General features: G+C 33.9%; 1 protein-coding gene across 1 annotated transcript in view; it reads left to right on the plus strand.

Moving 5' to 3' along the window:
* LOC121387235 (titin-like) overlaps positions 1-21,908 on the plus strand; it is a 481,073-nt gene that overhangs the window by 275,367 nt on the left and 183,798 nt on the right. The window contains exons 100-103 of the mRNA XM_041518261.1: positions 15,498-15,640; positions 16,346-16,527; positions 17,438-17,585; positions 18,691-19,106. Of these exons, the coding sequence (XP_041374195.1) occupies positions 15,498-15,640; positions 16,346-16,527; positions 17,438-17,585; positions 18,691-19,106 (889 nt within the window). The remainder of the gene's footprint in view (positions 1-15,497; positions 15,641-16,345; positions 16,528-17,437; positions 17,586-18,690; positions 19,107-21,908) is intronic.

Here is a 21,908-nt window from a genome sequence, read left to right on the forward strand (position 1 = left end):
TATTCACAAAATAGTATTTATAAATATAAAATGAAACTTTTATATGATTAATTTATTATTTTCTGTTGATCATTACAATATGTCTGCCATTCTGAATATAAATAATATTAAGCTAACAGGAATATATACATGTGTATTATAAACATTATATTATTAATTAATTTATTTATTTATTTATTTTCTTATTTGCATATAACATGCAAAATGTGTTAATATAAAGATTAGCTTTGCAATAATTAGCTTAATGAAGTGAAGAAAAATACATTTTTAAAAGTATATTAATAGGATGTGATTAGAAATTTTCAAACTAAATTACCTGCAACTTTTTCTTCTGTTTTTTTTAAAGAGAAAAAACTTTTTTAAATGTAGTTTTACAATTCATAAAAATTAAGATTTGTTTAAATTCCAAAAGTTTTTAAAATATATCCAGATGGCAGACATGTTCCTAATGTCTTCCATTTCAGCTTTGACCTTAATGACACATTATGGAGAAAAAATATTTTAAAATTCTCAATGTTAAAAACATAAATCAGATCTTCTTGAAATATTTTTAAAATACATATTAGATAGTTTTCCTGAATAATATTGCCGTACGTTTCAATATTAGGTTTTGATTCAATAATTTTATTAAAACATATATGTAAAATTGACATTAACTTGGCATACATTTTATTTTTTTCTCTTTTAATGTGTCATCTGTCAGCTAACATTAGTTTGTTGTAAAATCTAACAAGAATGTTTTGTTCACGTTACTGTCATGCTGTTTTCTTAACTTAACAATTGTGACACTACTCTGTTTTACAAACATTTGTTTAAACAAGAAACTATATATCATAATTATTAACAAATTTTTTAATTTTTAAATAAAATTGTATATGTATATTTATAGCTTTATAATAAAATAATAATAAAGATCATAGTTTATTTCATTAAAAAAAATGGTAATATTTTATTAAAACTTTAAAATCAAATTATTAATGTGTCACAGTTGTTTTGTTTTGTGTTGGCATTTACACGTATTGTTACAATAACAACTTGTTGTTTCAATATTTCTCTACGTTTCTTTTTATATTCTGATATACTGTTGCTATTCTGTATTATTTTGAAGTTATTCTTTTCTATGTTGAGTTTATTCTGATCTATTCCTTTCCATTTTGAGTTTATTCTGGTACATGTATATTCCTTTCTATTTTGAGTTTATTCTGATATTAATCCATTCTATTTTGAGTTTATTCTGATATATTCCTTTCTATTTTGAGTTTATTCTGATATATTCCTTTCTATTTAGAGTTTATTCTGATATATTCCTGTCCATTTTGAGTTTATTCTGATATATTCCTGTCCATTTTGAGTTTATTCTGGTATAGTCCTTTCCATTTTGATTTTATTCTGATATATTCCTGTCCATTTTGAGTTTATTCTGGTATAGTCCTTTCTATTTTGAGTTTATTCTGGTATAGTCCTTTCTATTTTGAGTTTATTCTGATATATTCCTGTCCATTTTGAGTTTATTCTGGTATAGTCCTTTCTATTTTGAGTTTATTTTGGTATAGTCCTTTCCATTTTGAGTTTATTCTGGTGTATTCTTTTTATTTTGAGTTTCCTCAGGTGTATTAATTTTTAAGTTTGTTCTGGTATATTCTTTCTATTTGAGTTTATTTCTGGGATATTTGTTTTTTTTATAACTTTTGACTGTTCTTTTATATATTACATATGGCTGTGCATTTTATGTCTTATATTATTGTTGTTTTATTTCATTTCTGGTGCTTACTGTTGTTAACTCTACTTTCTTATTGTTCTGTTGTTCTTTTGATTTGATTGTCTTATATATCTTAACTGTATACAGTGATATATATCTCTTGAATTGCTGTGCATTTCTTGTCAGATTTATGTTTTACTCTTTAACTTGTTTGGTTTTCTGAATACTTTGTTCTTATGTACAGTAAATTCTCTCTTCTTAATGTTTTTTATTAACTATAATACTTAATGACGGGTGCAACCGATGGGGCAGGATATGCTCACTCTTTGCAAACCTGATATCATCACTGTTTTGACAGTGAATCTTGAGTGATGTCATCACAGCTGTATTTATTCCAATGAGCTCTGTCCTGTGCTAGTTTTGATTTAGTAAACTAGTCTGGGAATGGCAGTCCTCTGGTCTGTGTAGGAAGGATGTTTTGTCCGATAAAGGATCTTCTCAGGAGTGGCTGTCTTTCAATCAATATTTTGCTAAATGCCCATTTGACTCTGCATTGTGCAGAGATACGGTCTTGATCATGTTCAGAATTATCTCAGACATGTGCAAAATATTGATTTTTAAGTTTGTATGTTTGACACCCAGGAGCAGTTTTATTAAGTGTATCTAACACAGTTATTGTTATTGCAACACAATTTACGTAGCAGGAGAAATATCTTTTGTTGCCAAATTAGGCTTCTTTTACCAATTTGCAACAAGGTATTTTTATATGCATTTCCCTGCAGTATTCAATGATTAAACTGCAGTGGACTAACACATAATTTTTAAGACATTTCAGCCTATTTTTGAACAAAGTATCAGGAAAACAACTTAGTTTGTGTGCTTTAACTTGTATAACATTTTAAAATATTAGGTGTCATAACTCTGGATCTTGTGTCTTTCTTTTAATTTCATTTAAACATTTGTAATACATTTATTTTATTTGGTGATAAGAAATTCCAGTTATACTCATAGCTTTGAGTTACATTCCAAAAACTTGTAATACCCAGTTTATAGTATAATTTGGCAAAATACTTTAACTGCTAGTTATGGGAATGTAACATTTATACATTGTATTCTTCTTACTGTAACTGGAAATTTCTATTGGCTAACAGGGTGAGATGTGGGAATATACCATTTGTACATGTATGACATGTATGTTCTTATTACTGTAACTGGAAATTTCTTTCTCCATATAATGAAACATACAGATTCTTTGTACATGTTTTGTCACAACAAAGCCAAAATGTTTGCATATCTACTAAACGAATCAAAAGAAAAAGCCTTTGATTGGAATTACACTGGCATAGCATTTATTACACTTACATGTACATGTATAATTGTATAGACTGCGTGGAAGAATTCATATTATGGATTCTTGGTTTTTAGGCACCGACTGCATATCTACCCCAAGTGGTTTTGCCCTGGCAACAACAGCTGTACCCTTATCTGGGCTTCCAAAGGAATGGCCCACTTGGTGCTCCCCTCATGCTCATTAAAGCTATACCCATGCAGCTTGTTCACCCGCAAGGGTCACCTATACGAATGTATTTAAACACTTGGCCTATTGATAACTCTAGGCTACAACATTATGGTATCTCACACCTTAATAGCATTTTGTTCTTGTGTAACAAAGTATTCACAGCTCAGATGATTTTGATAGTTGTCAAAATTGAGTTATATATTGGACTATTTCAGATATATTATCAAGGAAGGTGTAATATAATTGTGGTATTCATAACAGAATATAATTTATTATTTTACACCAACCTACATCATACAAGGAAGTTAATGTTATTGATTTTAATTTTCAAGTAAGAACCTAAAATGAATTTCCATCTAAATTTTCCGATAATCCACAGTTGTTAAAAACAAGTTTAAATAAAAGACAAATTCATATAATTTTATAGCTATGCAGACATGTGCAAAGAATTATGACTGTAGTTTCTGTTTTCTGCCTTAATATCTTCTGTTATTCTTCTATTCGACCATCTTGTTTCTGTTTTACTAAATGTGTGTATAATTGAAGTGGACTTACAAATTAAAACCAATTGTTTCGTCTTGTGATGTTGTTGGCATTTTCGTATACATCTCTGTTTGCATTTATTACAATTAGCATTTACTAAATGTTCTTTGTTTTATACTATCTTGCTTCTGTGTTCAAGTTACTTGCATGGCCTCTAGTTGAAGTAGTGTTATTTGTTTTTGTTAGCATAAAGCATGTCAGATTCTTACTAAGCAGTGTTGTTTTCAACCCATGGTGTTATATTCAAGGAAAAAGAACTGCCTATTACGGAGGAAATAGAATCTGAGATCTCTGTTAAACCAATACCAGAAACTGTAGCTGATGAAATAAAAGAGGAGATTACAATCAAAGAACAAGAAGTTCCTGTTACAGAGGAAGTAGAAGTTGCAATTGCTGTCAAACCAATACCAGAAACTGTCACTGAGGAAGTAGAGGAGGAAATTACAATTAAAGAACAAGAGGTTCCTGTTATAGAGGAAATAGAATCTGCCATATCTGTTAAACAAATACCTGAAACTCTCACTGAGGAAATGAAGATGGAAATTACAACTAAAGAACAAGAACTTCCTGAAATTGAGGAGATAAGTGCTGAAATATTTGAAGAGATACCAGAAGCCATTAGTGAGGAAGTAAAGGAGGAAGTTACAGTTGAGCAAAAGGAAGTTCCTGTAACAGAGGAAGTAGAGGCTGAGATTTCTGTTGAAGAAAAACCAGAAACTGTTACAGAGGAAATAAAGGAGGAAGTTACAATTGAGGAAGAAGAACTTCCCGTAACAGAGGAAGTAGAGGCTGAGATTTCTCTTGAAGAAAAACCAGAAACGGTTACAGAGGAAATAAAGGAGGAAGTTACAATTGAGGAAGAAGAACTTCCCGTAACAGAGGAAGTAGAGGCTGAGATTACTGTTGATGAAAAACCAGAAACTGTTACAGAGGAAATAAAGGAGGAAGTTACAATTGAGGAAGAAGAACTTCCCGTAACAGAGGAAGTAGAGGCTGAGATTACTGTTGATGAAAAACCAGAAACTGTTACAGAGGAAATAAAGGAGGAAGTTACAATTGAAGAAGAAGAACTTCCCGTAACAGAGGAAGTAGAGGCTGAGATTACTGTTGATGAAAAACCAGAAACTGGTACAGAGGAAATAAAGGAGGAAGTTACAATTGAGGAAGAAGAACTTCCCGTAACAGAGGAAGTAGAGGCTGAGATTTCTGTTGAAGAAAAACCAGAAACTGTTACAGAGGAAATAAAGGAGGAAGTTACAATTGAGGAAGAAGAACTTCCTGTAACAGAGGAAGTAGAGGCTGAGATTACTGTTGAAGAAATTCCAGAAACTGTTACAGAGGAAATAAAGGAGGAAGTTACAATTGAGGAAGAAGAACTTCCCGTAACAGAGGAAGTAGAGGCTGAGATTTCTCTTGAAGAAAAACCAGAAACTGTTACTGAGGAAATAAAGGAGGAAGTTACAATTGAGGAAGAAGAACTTCCTGTTACAGAGGAAATAAAGGAGGAAGTTACAGTTGAAGAAGAACATCCTGTAACAGAGGAAGTAGAGGCTGAGATTTCTCTTGAAGAAATACCAGAAACTGTTACAGAGGAAATAAAGGAGGAAGTTACAATTGAGGAAGAAGAACATCCTGTAACAGAGGAAGTAGAGGCTGAGATTTCTCTTGAAGAAAAACCAGAAACTGTTACTGAGGAAATAAAGGAGGAAGTTACAATTGAGGAAGAACTTTCTGTAACAGAGGAAGTAGAGGCTGAGATTTCTGTTGAAGAAATACCAGAAACTGTTTCTGAGGAAATAAAGGAGGAAGTTACAATTGAAGAAGAAGAACTTCCTGTAACGGAGGAAGTAGAGGCTGAGATTACTGTTGAAGAAATACCAGAAACTGTTACAGAGGAAATAAAGGAGGAAGTTACAATTGAAGAAGAAGAACTTCCTGTAACAGAGGAAGTAGAGGCTGAGATCACTGTTGAAGAAATTCCAGAAACTGTTACAGAGGAAATAAAGGAGGAAGTTACAATTGAAGAAGAAGAACTTCCAGTAACAGAGGAAGTAGAGGCTGAATTTTCTCTTGAAGTAAAACCAGAAACTGTTACAGAGGAAATAAAGGAAGAAGTTACAATTGAAGAAGAAGAACTTCCTGTAACCGAGGAAGTAGAGGCTGAGATTACTGTTGAAGAAAAACCAGAAACTGTTACAGAGGAAATAAAGGAGGAAGTTACAATTGAAGAAGAACTTCCTGTAACAGAGGAAGTAGAGGCTGAAATTTCTCTTGAAAAACCAGAAACTGTTACAGAGGAAATAAAGGAGGAAGTTACAATTGAAGAAGAACTTCCTGTAACCGAGGAAGTAGAGGCTGAAATTTCTCTTGAAGAAAAACCAGAAACTGTTACAGAGGAAATAAAGGAGGAAGTTACAATTGAGGAAGAAGAACTTCCTGTAACAGAGGAAGTAGAGGCTGAGATTTCTCTTGAAGAAAAACCAGAAACTGTTACTGAGGAAATAAAGGAGGAAGTTACAATTGAAGAAGAACTTCTTGTAACAGAAGATGTAGAGGCTGAGATTACTGTTGATGAAAAACCAGAAACTGTTACTGAGGAAATAAAGGAGGAAGTTACAATTGAGGAAGAAGAACTTCCTGTTACAGAGGAAATAAAGGAGGAAGTTACAGTTGAAGAAGAACATCCTGTAACAGAGGAAGTAGAGGCTGAGATTTCTCTTGAAGAAATACCAGAAACTGTTACAGAGGAAATAAAGGAGGAAGTTACAATTGAGGAAGAAGAACATCCTGTAACAGAGGAAGTAGAGGCTGAGATTTCTCTTGAAGAAAAACCAGAAACTGTTACTGAGGAAATAAAGGAGGAAGTTACAATTGAGGAAGAACTTTCTGTAACAGAGGAAGTAGAGGCTGAGATTTCTGTTGAAGAAATACCAGAAACTGTTACAGAGGAAATAAAGGAGGAAGTTACAATTGAAGAAGAAGAACTTCCTGTAACGGAGGAAGTAGAGGCTGAGATTACTGTTGAAGAAATACCAGAAACTGTTACAGAGGAAATAAAGGAGGAAGTTACAATTGAAGAAGAAGAACTTCCTGTAACAGAGGAAGTAGAGGCTGAGATCACTGTTGAAGAAATTCCAGAAACTGTTACAGAGGAAATAAAGGAGGAAGTTACAATTGAAGAAGAAGAACTTCCAGTAACAGAGGAAGTAGAGGCTGAATTTTCTCTTGAAGTAAAACCAGAAACTGTTACAGAGGAAATAAAGGAAGAAGTTACAATTGAAGAAGAAGAACTTCCTGTAACCGAGGAAGTAGAGGCTGAGATTACTGTTGAAGAAAAACCAGAAACTGTTACAGAGGAAATAAAGGAGGAAGTTACAATTGAAGAAGAACTTCCTGTAACAGAGGAAGTAGAGGCTGAAATTTCTCTTGAAAAACCAGAAACTGTTACAGAGGAAATAAAGGAGGAAGTTACAATTGAAGAAGAACTTCCTGTAACCGAGGAAGTAGAGGCTGAAATTTCTCTTGAAGAAAAACCAGAAACTGTTACAGAGGAAATAAAGGAGGAAGTTACAATTGAGGAAGAAGAACTTCCTGTAACAGAGGAAGTAGAGGCTGAGATTTCTCTTGAAGAAAAACCAGAAACTGTTACTGAGGAAATAAAGGAGGAAGTTACAATTGAAGAAGAACTTCTTGTAACAGAAGATGTAGAGGCTGAGATTACTGTTGATGAAAAACCAGAAACTGTTTCTGAGGAAATAAAGGAGGAAGTTACAATTGAGGAAGAAGAACTTCCTGTAACAGAGGAAGTAGAGGCTGAAATTTCTGTTGAAGAAATACCAGAAGCCATCACTGAGATAGTAAAAGAGGAAATTACAATCAAAGAACAAGAACTTCCCACAGAACAGGAAATAACAGTTGAAACTCAGCTGGAAGAAGCAGAGACTGTTTCACCAGTCGATGTCACTGAGGTGGAATACAGAGATACAACTGAAGTACTTCAAGAGGAAACCCTTGTTGAACAAGATACAGAAAGACCTGTTGAAGCTCTGTCTGCAATACCCATTGAGGAGAAGACCACAACACTCAAGGAGGAAATTGTAATTGAAGAGAAGGAGGCTGATGTTACTGAAGCTGTTGAAGCTAAAGTTGCAGAAGCAGAAACGACAGATAAAGAAATTGTTCTTCAAGATGTGCCAGAAACAGTTTCAGAAGAAGTCACGGTGGAGTCTGCTGAAGAACAGAAGACCGTAGCTGTGTCTGAAACTGTTGAAACCGAAGTTACTCTGGAAGAAGCTGCTGACACTGAACTCTCTGTTGAGGAGGTTCCGGAAACAGCTAGAGATCAGATCAAAGAAGAAATTACACAGGAACAAAAAGAGATTGGAATTGATGAAGCCACCGTTGCTGAAGTTAGTGAGGACAAGTTACCAGAGGAAGAAATATCTGTTGAGGATGTTCCAGAAACAGTCATTGACCAAATGAAGGAGGAAACTGCAGCTGAGCAGATAGAAACTGTCGATGTGGAGCAAGTTAAAACAGAAGTTAGTGTAGAGAAAGCTCCAGAAGTGGAAGTGGAAGTTCCTGTTGAGGAAATTGAGGAAACCGTGACTGAAGTGTCTATTGAAGAGAAACCTGAAACACTCATTGAAGCAGCAGATGAACAGAAAGGAGCTGCTGTGGTTGATGTCATTCAGACTAAAGTTTCTGAGGATGAAATGGTTGAAACAGAACTTTCAGTAGAGGATGTACCAGAAACAGTTTCTGAACAAGTAAAGGAGGAAATTACAGAAGAACAAAAAGACAAGGCTGTTACCGAAACTACTGAAACCAAAGTTGTTTTGGAAGAAGAGGAAAAGCCAGAAATCTCAGTTCAGGATATACCAGAAACAGTTTCTGAACAAATAAAGGAGGAAATTACAGAAGAACAAAAAGACACGGCTGTTACCGAAACCACTGAAACCAAAGCTGTTTTGGAAGAAGAGGAAAAACCAGAAATCTCAGTTCAAGATATACCTGAAACAGTTTCTGAACAAATAAAAGAGGAAATTACAGAGGAACAAAAAGAAACTGCTATCACTGAACAAATAGTAACAAAAGTCAGTGTTAAGGAAATGCCTGAAGTTGAAACTGAGATCCCAGTTGAAGAAATATCAGAAACAGCTGCAGAGGAAGCAAGACAAGAAGTCACAGAAGAGACAGCAGTAGATGTTCAACAAATCTCAGAGAAAGCTGAGGAGGAAATCATAGCCCAAGAAGAGGAAATAACTGTTGATGAAGAACTTAGAACTGAGGAAGCTCCTGATATTCAGAGAGCTGAAGCTGAAGTTTCTATTGAAGACAGAACAGAAGCAATTGTAGAAAAAGAAAAAGAGGAAATAACTATTAAGGAGGCTCCAGAAGATGTAGAGGAACTAGTTATCAAGGAAGAGGAGACTCCTTTTGTTGAGGATGTTGAAGCTCAAATTACCATCGAGGAGACTCCAGAAGATGTTGTAGAGGAACTAGTTGTCAAGGAAGAGGAAACTCCTGTTGTTGAGGATGTTGAAGCTCAAATTACCATCGAGGAGACTCCAGAAGATGTTGTAGAGGAACTAGTTGTCAAGGAAGAGGAAACTCCTGTTGTTGAGGATGTTGAAGCTCAAATTACCATCGAGGAGACTCCAGAAGATGTTGTAGAGGAACTAGTTGTCAAGGAAGAGGAAACTCCTGTTGTTGAGGATGTTGAAGCTCAAATTACCATCGAGGAGACTCCAGAAGATGTTGTAGAGGAACTAGTTGTCAAGGAAGAGGAAACTCCTGTTGTTGAGGATGTTGAAGCTCAAATTACCATCGAGGAGACTCCAGAAACAGAGGAGGAAGTTACTATTAGTATGGAAAAGGAGGAGACCTTGGATGTAGAGGAGCATATATCAGTGGAAGAAAAACCTGTGACAGAAGATGTAGAGGCTGAGATTTCTATTGAAGAAAAACCAGAAATGGTGACTGAAGAAGTTAAGGAGGAAATCGCTGTTAAAGATGAAATCCCTGTAACAGAAGATGTTCAGGCAGAAATCTCTATTGAAGAAACACCAGAAATGGTGACTGAAGACGTTAAGGAGGAAATCACTGTTAAAGATGAAATCCCTGTAACAGAAGATGTTGAGGCAGAAATCTCTATTGAAGAAACACCAGAAATGGTGACTGAAGACGTTAAGGAGGAAATTACTGTTCAAGATGAAATCCCTGTAACAGAAGATGTTGAGACAGAAATCTCTATTGAAGAAACACCAGAAATGGTGACTGAAGACGTTAAGGAGGAAATCACTGTTAAAGATGAAATCCCTGTAACAGAAGATGTTGAGGCAGAAATCTCTATTAAAGAAACACCAGAAATGGTGACTGAAGATGTTAAGGAGGAAATTACTGTTCAAGATGAAATTCCTGTAACAGAAGATGTTGAGGCAGAAATCTCTATTGAAGAAACACCAGAAATGGTGACTGAAGACGTTAAGGAGGAAATTACTGTTCAAGATGAAATCCCTGTAACAGAAGATGTTGAGACAGAAATCTCTATTGAAGAAACACCAGAAATGGTGACTGAAGATGTTAAGGAGGAAATTACTGTTCAAGATGAAATTCCTGTAACAGAAGATGTTGAGGCAGAAATCTCTATTGAAGAAACACCAGAAATTGTGACTGAAGATGTTAAGGAGGAAATTACTGTTCAAGATGAAATCCCTGTAACAGAAGATGTTGAGGCAGAAATCTCCATTGAAGAAACACCAGAAATGGTGACTGAAGACGTTAAGGAGGAAATCGGTATTAAAGATGAAATTCCTGTAACAGAAGATGTTGAGGCAGAAATCTCCATTGAAGAAACACCAGAAATTGTGACTGAAGACATTAAGGAGGAAATCAGTATTAAAGATGAAATTCCTGTAACAGAAGATGTTGAGGCAGAAATCTCCATTGAAGAAACACCAGAAATGGTGACTGAAGATGTTAAGGAGGAAATTATTGTTCAAGATGAAATTCCTGTAACAGAAGATGTTGAGGCAGAAATCTCTATTGAAGAAACACCAAAAATGGTGACTGAAGACGTTAAGGAGGAAATTACTGTTCAAGATGAAATTCCTGTAACAGAAGATGTTGAGGCAGAAATCTCTATTGAAGAAACACCAGAAATGGTGACTGAAGAAGTTAAGGAGGAAATTACTGTTAAAGATGAAATCCCTGTAACAGAAGATGTTGAGGCAGAAATCTCTATTAAAGAAACACCAGAAATGGTGACTGAAGACGTTAAGGAGGAAATTACTGTTAAAGATGAAATCCCTGTAACAGAAGATGTTGAGGCAGAAATCTCTGTTGAAGAAACACCAGAAATGGTGACTGAAGACATTAAGGAGGAAATTACTGTTCAAGATGAAATTCCTGTAACAGAAGATGTTGAGGCAGAAATCTCCATTGAAGAAACACCAGAAACTGTGACAGAAGAATTTAAGGAGGAAATTACAATAAAAGATGAAGTTCCTGTCACAAAAGATACTGAGACAGAGGTTTCTATTAAGGAAATGCCAGAAGCAGTTACAGAAGAAATTGAGGAGGAAATAACAATAAGAGATGAAGTGCCTGTTTCAAAAGACATTGAGGCTGAAATTTCTATTCAGGAAAAACCAGAAACTGTAACTAAAGAATTTGAGGAGGAAATTACAATTAAAGATACTAAAGCAGACATATCTGTCCAAGAAATTCCAAAGGAGGAAGTTACATTCACAGAAAAACTATTTCCTGAAGTTCCTCAAGATGTCAAAGAGGAGTTTTCTATTGAAGAAAAAGAGAAGTCTGCAGTTGATGATACTGATGCTACAGTTTCTTTGGACTTTGAAATGCCATCAGAGCAAACTGTTTCTGAAGAGGTCAAGGTCACTCCAACTGAGGATGTAGAAAGTACAATAAGAATTTCTGAAAAACATGCAGATGAGGAGATATCAAGGGAAGTAACTTTGGCAGAGGAAATGGTGCCTCAGACAGAAGAAGTTTCTGAAAGCATTGTCCTGGAAGAGGTTAGTTCTCTAGGGTTACTGGGTATGTCAGGGTTAAAGCTGATAAACTAAAAGTGACAGTAAACAGTATATATATATATGTTTTGAAGAAAGACAGTTTTGTATATAGATTTAGTTAATAGGTCCTCAGTGTTATGTGCCACAAAATGCAGCCTTTGATTGGTTACCTTCCACATAGTTTCAATCTAGTTTCAGTCGATTACAATATTGCAGCCTTTTCCAGTTAGACCGTATGTCATCCCATAAGTCAGTAATCGTTGTGCAGCCTTTTCATCGGTCACCACCCTTAGAACACTGGGAAATGCAGCCTTTTGATTGGTCATTATCCCAATCCATAACCCATGAAATTGTATTATGTGTTATTTAATGTTTTTAATGGTGTAAAGTTGTCTATTCGTATTGGATGCTGACTCATTTTATTATGGTGTCAGTTGTGGTCTGTTCAGTGTTGTATATAGATATATATATATATATATATATAGTCCACTTCAGTATAAGGTATACATGTATGTTGTAAACTGGATGAAGAATTCTTTCTTATTAGATAGCACAATATGTGGTAAACCTGTTGTCTTATTCCAAACATCTGTATAAATATATCTCTCTTTCTTTGTCAGTGTATGTAATTATATACTGTAGTACACTGTATCTATCTTGCTTGATTTTCAAATTAATGTATGCAAACATGTACATGTACACTTGAATATTGTGATTTATCAACAAGATGTTCATCAGAGATGTCTTACACTGTTAACTCTGTTTCCTTTAGTATGTATTAATTACGTGTGTAATTTATATAGAGATAATTTACAGGTTGTCATTCAGGTATGTAGAAGAGATTAATAATATATATACTGTATATACTCTTCAAAAAAAAGTAGGGGAACTCTAATAAGAATTTACAATTGCCAAAATTAGCTGTGGGGAATGGTTATATCATAATATGAATTAATTGGGCAAACATTACAACCGGTAGTTGAGTATTACAGTAGGTTTTATGACCACCAAAGATCTTGAAGGACAATTGGAAGTGGAGTGAAATTTGAAAGTTGACGTTTTTTATCAGTAAATCACAAATTCAAACAATAAAATTGACTAAATGCAAAACTATAACAACTGTATTATCAACAGAATGAAAAAAGATTGACAGAAATAATGTGCCACAGTGATTAATCGACCTTCTTGGAAATTGTCAAAATCGCGAATGACACCCCACGCATGTGTACAGGTAAACTGCGTGATGCACATGCAAACTATGGAAAGTGTTTCGGTGTGTTGATAAACAGACCTGAACGTTCTTTACTAGGATGTCTGTGGTCAAAACGTATGTTTTAATATTTCAGGTTCCCCTACTTTTTTTGAAGAGTATATAACAGAGAAATGTTAGATAATTTACAATATTAGGCCCATCAGAGAAATGCTAGAAGGGATAGGAGAGTAGTATACATACAAATTCTTGTGTTTTGAATGATGTTGATAAATTATAGCAGGGCTTCTAGAATTTGTATAAAATCCACCAGCCATGGGATCAGTGATTTTAGAAATTTGCTAGCCATAATTAAAAATTCACTAGCCCTACTTTACTTAAAGTTAATAAAAAAATTCTAAATACTAGTAATAATCAAATATGTAACCTAAAGAGGGAGATAGTGCTTAAAAACACTAACACTGGGGGGTTGGGGTGTGGGCAGGATATTCATTTACAAAATAAGACTTAAATGCAACATTTGACCAAAACAAATTCACTAGCCTTTGGGCATGGCAATAGTAGTTATTTACTAGCCCAACACTAAATATCACTAGCCATGGGAGTGGGGCTACCATAATCTAGAAGCCCTGATTATAGTCCCCAAGCAACTATAAGTACATGACACAACAATAAAGTCAACTAGCAGTCCTTAGTTTGTTTTTGATACTTGTTAATTATCCCATCTGAACACAGTTGTAAAAAGTACAGTAATAATTATCCAGCAACCCCAAAAACATGTCATTGTTAGTTCGTCCAGTTACTCTAAATTCTATGTTAGTGAAGAATTTACGAGGAAGTGCATATTATTATTAATGAAAAATAATTCACAAGTCCCATAGGGGTGAGTTAGTTATTTTTCATGAATCCACACTTTCAAGTCTGAGAACATTTCATTGATATTTTGTCCAATTTTTAAAAACTTTATGTAGTCGAGAATGTATGAGGAAGTGTGTATTGATGAAAAATCATTCACAAGCCCCACAAGGGTGAGTTACATGTGTAAATATTTTTCTTGAATCCAATATACTTTCATGTCTATACATGTATATGTATTGTCCTACTTTGTCTTTTATTCATTACACAATTTAATATGATTGCCAAATATTTAATGAGAAAAATTTGGTTAGAATGGCAAGGAAAGAAAGAAAGAAGTGTTTTATTTAACGACGCACTCAACACATTTTATTTACGGTTATATGGCGTCAGACATATGGTTAAGGACCACACAGATTTTTTTACAGGAAACCCGCTGTCGCCACATAGGCTACTCTTTTACGACAGGCAGCAAGGGATCTTTTATTTGCGCTTCCCACAGGCAGGATAGCACAAACCATGGCCTTTGTTGAACCAGTTATGGATCACTGGTCGGTGCAAGTGGTTTTACACCTACCCAATGAGCCTTGCGGAGCACTCACTCAGGGTTTGGAGTCGGTATCTGGATTAAAAATTCCATGCCTCGACTGGGATCCGAACCCAGTACCTACCAGCCTGTAGACCGATGGCCTGCCACGACGCCACCGAGGCCGGTCAAGAATGGCAAGGAATATTTACAAAATTAATAGCCCTTGTCTGAATGATGTGGTCAATAAATTTTCAGCAGTGGTTGGCCATCACTATAGCCTTGATACAGATGCTAAACATGGAATCTAGATTTTCAGTTAAGCATTTAACAATCTTTGTTGTAGTCCATCTGAATACATTATGTTTACTAGCATCAGGTTTGTAAGGCATAAATTACATGAGCATTTGATGATTCAGATGCATACAATGTTCAAGACCTGACCTGAATGTACTAAAAATTTAAAACTAATCTACAGTTAGAACAATAGTGTGATGTCACAAGTCTGATGTCACAAATATAGATTAATTTGGTCACACCATCCTCATGTAGTATCAGTAATTTACTGTGATGTCACAAGTATAGATTAATTTGGTCACAATATCCTCTTGTAGTATCAGTAATTTACTGTGATGTCACAAATATAGATTAATTTGGTCACAATATCCTCATGTAGTATCAGTAATTTACTGTGATGTCACAAGTATAGATTAATTTGGTCACACCATCCTCATGTAGTATCAGTAATTTACTGTGATGTCACAAATATAGATTAATTTGGTCACACCATCTGCACATAGCATCAGTTAAATAGACTGAAAATACTAGCTGTCCACTTGTGCCTTGTTCACCTTATTGTTGATTTGTGTACTGTACATATTCTACAAACATTCTAGACCAATTTCAAATCAGCTGTACTTTTTTAACAGTGTAGCTTTGGTATACATGTGTGTTAATTAAGGTTGGGAGACCTGTCTCCCAGTCTCTGATGGACCTAATGTTATATATTTTTGAAATTTTATACTTTCTGTTTTGTTTAATAATTATTTTTTTAATTATCTGTTTTATGCCAGAAAGTTATCTATTGTTTTAAATTATAAAACTAGACCAAACCAGTTGAAGATGTGGAAGTGGAGGTAACTCTGTCTCCAAACTTCGAGCAAGGTCTGGAAGACCAGGAGGTTACAGAGGGCGCCACCGTGAATCTGACAGTCAAGGTCACAGGCAGACCAACTCCAACAATAACATGGTTGGTATATTACTGTGTAAAGAATAAATGCTACTTTTAATTACATATTTGTTCATGCAGTTTGAAATATGACCAAGAATATGTAAGCCATTCAGATTTGACTGGTTTGTAAACATTAATATTGATCTCAAAATGCCTCTGGGATAAGCCTGGTCTAAATTAGGGGCCTAATTTACTAAACAGTTTTGCGATCTAACAATGCAGTTCAAAAATGCTTGCAAAGAAGATACATAATTTTACATAAGAGACCTTTAAAACGCTTTGCGAATTAGGTACCTAGGCCCAGATTTTTGAAGCTACACTATACGTTAGTACTATGATATCATAAAACTGTCGGAGGCTATGGCATGCATTTACAATATTAAAGCACTAAGATAGCTTTGAAAATCTGTAGCCAGGTCTATACTAAACCTGTCAACTATTAAGTAAACCAGATCTGCATCAGACTAATTGACTCTTTTGTCATCCTCCATATTCACTCTATTCCTAAAAATTCATTATACTGGACTATTTTACTATTTTTCATGAGCCAGCTGCAGGACTAAATTCAAATTATAAATCAAATCAATACTAAACCACTGGACTCTTAAATCACACGGACATCAAAAAAAGCAAATTCAGAATTTACATTTGAGCTTAGTAACAAAAAAATTTAATTTTATTTTTTATATACATCAATTTCATATGAGCCATTTTCTGACCCAGGTACAAAGATGGCGTTGAGATAAAACCGAGTGAGCGGTTTGTGATGAGACATGATGTCGACAAGACCTACACACTGACCATCAAAGACACAACATTGGATGATGATGCTGAATATGTCTGCTCAGCAACAAATTCTGCTGGGTCCATCACAACTTCTGCTGAAGTCTTTGTTAATTCTGCTGGTAAGAATATAGTATACTGTTCTATCTATACACTTCAGCAATGTACTCTGCTGGGTCCATCACATCTTCTGCTGAAGTCTTTGTTAATGCCGCTGGTATGAATATATACTGTTCTGTCTATGCACTTCAGCAATAAACTCTGCTGAGTCTATTACAACGTCTTCTGAAGTCTTTGTTAATTCTGCCAGTAAGAATATATACTGTTGTATTTGTACACCTTAGCAACAGTTAAGCATCAGTCAGTTTTGCTGAGATGAACAGATTTAAACCTCATCGGACATCTGTGGAATATTTTGGGTTGACAGGTGTGAAAAAGAGATTTCCCCAATCCAGAATCTGGTAGAATTGGCACCTGCACTTAAAGAAGAATAACAGATAATCCCCTTGTTAAACATCAGGTTAAAATGTATTCATTACAAGTATGAGGAGGTGTATCAGTGCCATTATTTGTGCACATGGTGAATACACTGTCACAATGTACTGATGATGCTATTGCCACAGCAGTATATGTATACTGACTGCTATTTTCAACAAGATGTGTTTCCTTCTGTCCATTGACTCCCAGTCCATGGACATATCTAATTCTTGTTTTAAAATTCAATAATGAATAAAACAAATTAATTTTGTAAATGTTTGATTTCTATTTTTATGCACCTGTCAATAATATTTGAACACTAAACACTAATTTGATCATTCAAATAGAACAAAAATGGATAATTGTTTTTTAATTATTTATTGCATGAATTGCCAAATTTAAATTTCATAAAATACCCATGTGGCCTGGATATGCAATGTGTTACTACCTATTAATACCTATACTACTATTAATGCAAATATAATACAAATAAGTAAATGATATATTATATAGATAAGAAGTATAATATTTACATCAAATTGACAAAACTTTCAGGAGTTACTCCATCATTCATTACAACGCTGCAAGATATTGAGGTTGAAGTTGGTCTTCCCATCATGCTTGAGTGCCAGGTCAAAGGTCAACCAAGGCCAGAGGTCACCTGGTACTGTGATAATGTTGAACTGACAGATGAGAGATTCAAGTGAGTTGAGATTCAATATGAATTTAATTAGTAATTAATTTAATTTCAATTTAATTAAGAGAGGTTTGATGTCTTGTAGTAGCATTTGTAGACAGATGACCTTGACTTTGATATGTACTTAACAAATGTTATGAAAAATTGTATAAATATATTATGAAGTGTTTCATTTGAGTATGAGAGGTATCTCATTTAAAAGAAGAAGACGAAGTTTATTTTGTTTAACAACACCACTAGAGCATATTGATTTATTAATCATCGGCTATTGGATGTCAAACATTTGGTAATTTTGACATAGTCTTGGAGAGGAAACCCGCTACATTTTTTCATTAGTAGCAAGGGATCTTATATGCACCATCCCACAGACAGGATAGCACATACCACAGCCTTTGATATGCCAGTCGTAGTGCACTGGCTGGAACAAGAAATGGCCCAGTGGGCCCACTGACGGGGATGGATCTCAAACTGGACGCACATCAAGCAAGCACTCTACCAATGGGCTACATCCCGCCCCTTCTAATTTAAAAATGCTTCCATTGTGTATGTTACTCTCTTATATTACTACTAATTCACTGAAACTGATTGATGTTGCAGACTGGTGAGCATTTCATATGTATGCACAGTATAATTACTCATATATAAAGAAGTGCCCTTTTAAGTTTACAAGTTACAATTTTATATAGTAGAACACTATACATGTATAAGACTGTGCTCTTTTCTGTTTTTTCGCTGCCGATCCCCTTCAGTTGTTTTGCCCATTGGGCTATTTCTTTCTCCAGCCAGTACACCATGACTGGTACATCAAAGTGCGTGGTATGTGCTATTCTGTCTATGGGATGGTGCATATAAAAGATCCCTTGCTGCTAATCGAAAAGAGTAGCAGATTTCCTTTCTAAGACTATATGTAGCCCATGAAGTGGCGACAGCGGGTTTCCTCTCTCAATATCTATGTGGTCCTTAACCATATGTCCGACGCCATATAACCGTAAATAAAATGTGTTGAGTGCGTCGTTAAATAAACTATTTCCTTCCTTTCTTCTTTTAGTTGTTTTTATTTAGAATTCATGAATTTAAAACAACTGGATGTTGAATTTCTTTGGTTTTTTAGGATTGAACACATTGAAGAAACCGTTCGTCTGACAATCGCGGAATCTACTCCTGATGATCAGGGAGACTACACTGTTAAAGCCATCAACGACAAGGGTGTCGCGTCATGCAGCGCCGAGGTCCTAGTCCACACGGAGGCACCAATCATCACCAAGCCCCTTTCTGACATCATCACAAAGGTCAAGGACACAGCCCGATTTGAATGCAGTGTCTCTGGCATCCCTCAGCCAACCGTGACCTGGCTTGTCGATCAAACCGAAATACATGAAGGACCAAAATATGTCATCTCTCGACGAGATGATGTCTGCACTCTGGAAATCAAGGATGTTACACCGGAAGATGCCGATGTGACGTACACGTGCAAGGCTAAGAACGTTGCTGGAGAAGCCTCAACGACAGCGTCGCTTCTTGCTCAAGGTCTGTTGAATGTGGTTTTAGTTGTCGCAGCTGTTGATTTGTGCATGAAGAGTGTTGTTGTGCTCACACAGTGTTTTACTCAGTGTCTAACTCAGTCTGTTGTAGAGTTTTTGTGCATGAATGTAAGTCATAGCATGAACCGTACACACTCACATAATTCAAATATTTGCACGTGAACAGTTTGTGAAACAAATTCAGTATAAGAGAGGGCCTAGTAAGTTGGGAAATTTGTGCCCAATTGTTGTGTTGTCTATACAATAAAATATATTTTCAATCAAACTAATTCAGTGGATCAATGAAAAGTGACTTACAAATTTGTAAAACTAATTAAATAGGTCCATGAAATGTGCTTGCCATTAAATGTTGTAAATTTCATTTTCAAACTACATTTTGCATGAAAAATAGATCTGCCAAATTATAAAAGTAGTTTAGTAGTTAAAAAAAAAGTGTCTGTCATTAAATGGTGTAAATTTTTGCATTAAAAAAATATTATAAATTGCATTTGATAGATGATTTGTAATTTGAATTCCAATTTGTAAAACTAATGGATTAGGAATGCATGAAAAGTGTTGTCTATTACATGATATTATCAAAACAGAACTGACATTAAACAGTAAATTGTTTTGATAAATAATGGCAAATTTTGTATACATTGTAACATTCATTAAGTATACTATAGATCCATGTTATATATATATATATATATATATATATATATATATATATATATATATATATATATATATATATATATATATATATATATACATATATATATATACTCAACTGATTAGATCAATGAATATTTCATTAATTATAAAATATAAAATAAGTTAAATAGATCTAAATAGTTAAATATCTACCATCATAAATTATAAAATTTACTTGATTTATTAAATCCATTACCTTAAACATGCTAGCTGTCAAGTTGTTCCAAATCTTTTGACTTGTAGTTGCAGACAATTTACAAATTTTGTAGGTAGATTAAATTCCACATTTTTTTACTTGTAGTTGCAGACAATTTAGCAATTTTTTAGGTAGATTAAATCATACAGAATAATTTTATAAAAAAAAAAAAAATGTCTTGATTTTTACTTTCATATACTAGCTGGCCCTGATTAATTTTACTCCTTTAGTGAATTCTGTACATCCTCCCAGTGTTAACATCTGCATGTTACCTTTAAGTTAGTTGTTGATGTTGAAGCATGAATACAGTATATTGTTTGTGTTTAGAAAGGTAATTTTAATTAGAAAACCACAATTATATGTATACCTAGTTTAATACAGTAGATCATTACTATAAATTGCATGGATTTTGTGTGTGGTTTGTTTGTTTGTTGTGTATTGTATTAATGTACTTACAATGTATTGCTAAGTGGAAATTGCATGAATTAGTAATTATGTGAGACTTGTCTATACAGACAACCCCAAAATCTGAGCCAGGTGACATTTATATACAGGTGTCCTTTATATATAGATGATCATTATACACATGGACTTTTTTTATAAGTGGCCTTTATATGTTAGAATATGTTAAGTGTCCTTTGTAGACAGATGGTTGTTATACATAATGGATATAGAAGATACTTGTTTGTGTTTACTGTAGTTCATTCAGTAGTGTTTGTGGTGTGTATATAATAAAACATTTATATAATAGCATTAAATATGTTAATATATACCACCATGGTATTGTTCGTTTTGAATTAATACACTCAATTTTATGTTATGTTATTTGTTTTGTATCCTTTTCTTTATTTTTTAACTTTAAATTCTATCTGAATTTCCAATATATATATTTCTTATAATATGAGTAGGAAAATCCTTTTTTATATTTTAATGAATGTGTATAGGAATAGTTGTATTAATATTTTTTATTATCTGAATTTCCATATATATATTTCTCATAATATGAGTAGGAAAATCCTTTTTTATCTTTTAATAAATGTGTATATGAATAGTTGTATTAATAGTTTCTACTATCTGAATTTCCATATATATATTTCTTATAATATGAGTAGGAAAATCCTTTTTTATCTTTTAATGAATGTGTATATGAATAGTTGTATTAATATTTTCTATTAGGTTTTTTAATTTCATACTGAAATATATTTACATTTCACATCCCTTTTTCATTCTATAATTTTAAATGTTGATGCCTAAGACTAAAATGAAATGCTAGGAAATAGAATAAATATTGTCCTTCAAGAAGAATTGAACCCAAATCAGTTTGGTTGCTACATGTGTATGTGTATGCTATTGATTTCCTTTCATTATAATAGTTAATACATATAGATTTTAAAATAAAAATGCTAATTTCCTGTGTGTAAAATCCTAACCCGCTGTGACTGGTGTCAGGTGCTGTATAATAGAGTGGTTCCTGTGTGCGTAATACCATCATTATTACATACCCAGCTGAGTTGGTACCATGCTTGATAGATTGTAACAATGGTAATTAATAATAAGAAGATGAACAAGAGGAAATAATAATATATTCCCAGCTAACAAATATGTAATACATGTAATATGATATTTGATGTGTTATGATATACATTGTATATCTGATATGATACATGTACATATATCATATATCATATATATAATCATATCTGTCTCATAAAACCTCAATGATTGCTGATTACTGATGAAAAATGTGTACTCTGAATAACCATAATAATAATAATAATACATGTACATGTAATAATAATAATAATAATAATAATATAAAAATAGCAATACATAATTGATATAGAATGTTGTTACATTATATATATTTAAGTGGGTAAATTGAAAGCATTTAAACTG

This window comes from Gigantopelta aegis, chromosome 13 (assembly GCF_016097555.1).
Source record: "Gigantopelta aegis isolate Gae_Host chromosome 13, Gae_host_genome, whole genome shotgun sequence".
Classification (NCBI taxonomy): Eukaryota; Metazoa; Mollusca; class Gastropoda; order Neomphalida; family Peltospiridae; genus Gigantopelta; species Gigantopelta aegis.